The sequence below is a fragment of the Frankliniella occidentalis genome, unplaced genomic scaffold, assembly GCF_000697945.3.
Source record: "Frankliniella occidentalis isolate FOCC.00 unplaced genomic scaffold, Focc_3.1 Scaffold163, whole genome shotgun sequence".
Classification (NCBI taxonomy): Eukaryota; Metazoa; Arthropoda; class Insecta; order Thysanoptera; family Thripidae; genus Frankliniella; species Frankliniella occidentalis.
In genome coordinates, this window is record NW_026267289.1 from 54,583 (window position 1) to 57,107 (window position 2,525).

Below are 2,525 nucleotides of genomic sequence, written 5' to 3' on the forward strand. Positions count from 1 at the left end.
TGCAATAAATTGGCGCCCTTGCCGGCTGCGACTGATTTCTAGACATCCGAAACTGTCTTTACCAGAAGGCAAATTCCTCCGCCCCCTCCTCACTTCCTCTAGCACCGAGAGGGCGTTTGCGTGTTGTTTTTTTTCTAAATCCCGCTTTCCGTTTTAGTCTTGCAGCGCCAGAATAGCGGAGGTCGCTGCGAGCGAGCGCCCTTTGCCCATTTTGGCATAACACGGAACGATCTTAGAGAGACGGGGGCAAAAGTTATTTCGTGAAGTTTTGAGTGTTTTGCGATCTCCCAATAGGTATTTCATTAAAACGTTGAGTGGCTGTTAAAATGCGAGATCCAACCGGCCTGTCCCGAGGCCTGTCCACTCTCCCACCGCCCCACTACTGCTTTTTTCCTCTGTTTGTATGTCTGGTATGCACTGCACAGTAATGAGATGAGTGGACCCCAGTTGTTTTGTTTCTTATTTGCCTGGCTGGATTTATATGGTTTGGTAAACAAAGGAAAGGCTATTTTTTTTAATTTTTTGTGTATGTGTGGGGGGGGCTGTGAAATTAGAGGATTGTATTTCAAAATATTCGATATTGGAACATTATGTCACCTTGCAGCCTTATTTGACAGTCTCTTGGTTTTTTGCGGTACTGAAGCAAAATTGTTAAATTGAATGGTTTGGTTGATCTGTTTTGTGTCTGTGTTGCAGTTTGGCCTCAGCAATTTGCAAGAATATTTCCCGTCTCATTGGGCTGCACTGGGTTTTGAGAGGGAGAGAGCACCTTGCTGAGCAGAGAGCATGCGTCATTGTGGCAAACCATCAGAGTTCTCTGGACATTTTAGGTAAGAGTAGACTTCCAACATTACTTTCCGACGTCTAATTCCTTTTATTTATTTGGATAATTAATGTAGGTTGTCACTTTTAACCCCCCTTTTTTTTGTACTCACTTTGCTTTCAGGAATGTTTGAGTATTGGAATGTCATGAAGAAGTGCACAGTTGTGGCTAAAAAGGAGTTATTTTATGCCTGGCCATTTGGATTGGCTGCCTGGTTGTGTGGTCTCATCTTCATTGACAGGCTCAACTCTGGACGGGCCAAGGACTCAATTAACAAAGCAGCAACACAGATCAAGCAGGATCAGGTATGTGCCAAGTGAAATTGAGTTTGTATTGTCACCTGTCATCTCTTTGCACTGTCATATGTATTGTGCTTATTCTACCAGGTGAAACTATGGATTTTCCCTGAGGGTACACGCAAGAATACTGGTGAAATTCATCCTTTCAAGAAAGGTGCTTTCCATGTTGCTGTAAGTGCTCAACTCCCTATTCTTCCTGTTGTGTACTCTCCATACTACTTTCTTGATGATAGGCACAGGACTTTTGATAGTGGTGAGTTTTTTGACTTTTGTTTTAAACTACTACTGTTGTTAATGTATTGCTGCTTTATTATTTTTTCTTTCCCTTTATTTTCTTGCAGGAAATGTCATAATTTCTGCTTTGCCTCCTATTTCAACTGAAGGGTTGACCATGGAAGATATTGACAGTCTAATGGAAAGAGTTCGACAATGTATGGTTGATGAATTTATGAAGATGTCAAAAGAAGTGAAATCTGACCTCCTCCCTCCATACCAAATTTCTGGTTCGTAACGAAGCAGTTTGGTTGATTTGGTTGTGTTCCCTTATTTTAGAGATGTCATGGAGTATAGTGGGTGTAACTTTACACTAAGCCACATACCAAAGCATACATAGATTGTTTAATAATGAAGAATTCTTTTTCAAATCTTTTCTTTCTAACACTTTATGTCTGTTAAGTAATTTTATGTCTTGCTTTCCTACTATTATCAGTTGTTCTTTACTGCTGGTGTTTGTAAAGAAACTTAGAAGAAAAGTTAGAGCAATATTTTGGAATAGCTCAAATGAGGAGTTAAGTGTTGTAGTTTTTAATGTTAATACCACAGTGTTCCCAGTGAATGTTGTTTTATTATATTTTACATCCTGTGATAGCATTCTACACTGTTTAGGTTGCATTGTTTTTTCTCTCTCACCACAGACAGTAGAAAATCTTAGCCAAATCAAGACTCAATTGGCTAACTAGTAGTGGTTTAAGTCTGAGTGACAATACTTTGTATTTTCTCAAATCTAACAAAGATCTGAAGCAAATTATCTGCGATAACATTGTGGTATATTTTGTGACGTACAATATTATGTTTCCTGGTTTCCTTCTATCATCTTTTTGACTTGTCTACAGCATGTGAACAAAATGGAAAAGAATTATTGTCTACTCCAGGTGCCGGTCGGTGACCCGGCTTCTCTCTAGCTGCTTTCTACTTATGTATAAAAACAAAGGCGTAATGTTTTTCTGGTATGTACCATATGTGTTTCTAAGTTAAAGTTATTGTCTTAATAATTTTATTGATGTTTTAATTACGGCTGCTCACATTAAAAACTGTGCCAATTGTATTGGAGTGTCCTATGCATTTGAAGTATTTTCAGTTTGTTAAATCAGTGTCAATGTAGTAAATTAGCTTGAATTTTATCT

The 2,525-nt window shown here is 38.7% G+C and overlaps 1 protein-coding gene across 2 annotated transcripts in view; it reads left to right on the top strand.

The window, feature by feature from the left end:
* The window catches only part of LOC113213424 (1-acyl-sn-glycerol-3-phosphate acyltransferase alpha), a 19,081-nt gene extending 16,562 nt beyond the window's left edge, over positions 1 to 2,519 (top strand). For both annotated transcript variants that reach the window (XM_026432493.2, XM_026432492.2), the window contains exons 2-5: positions 697 to 830; positions 947 to 1,128; positions 1,210 to 1,375; positions 1,464 to 2,519. In XM_026432493.2, coding sequence (XP_026288278.1) covers positions 697 to 830; positions 947 to 1,128; positions 1,210 to 1,375; positions 1,464 to 1,633 — 652 coding nt within the window. In that variant the 3' untranslated portion in view covers positions 1,634 to 2,519. The remainder of the gene's footprint in view (positions 1 to 696; positions 831 to 946; positions 1,129 to 1,209; positions 1,376 to 1,463) is intronic.
* Positions 2,520 to 2,525: the final 6 nt, after the last annotated feature.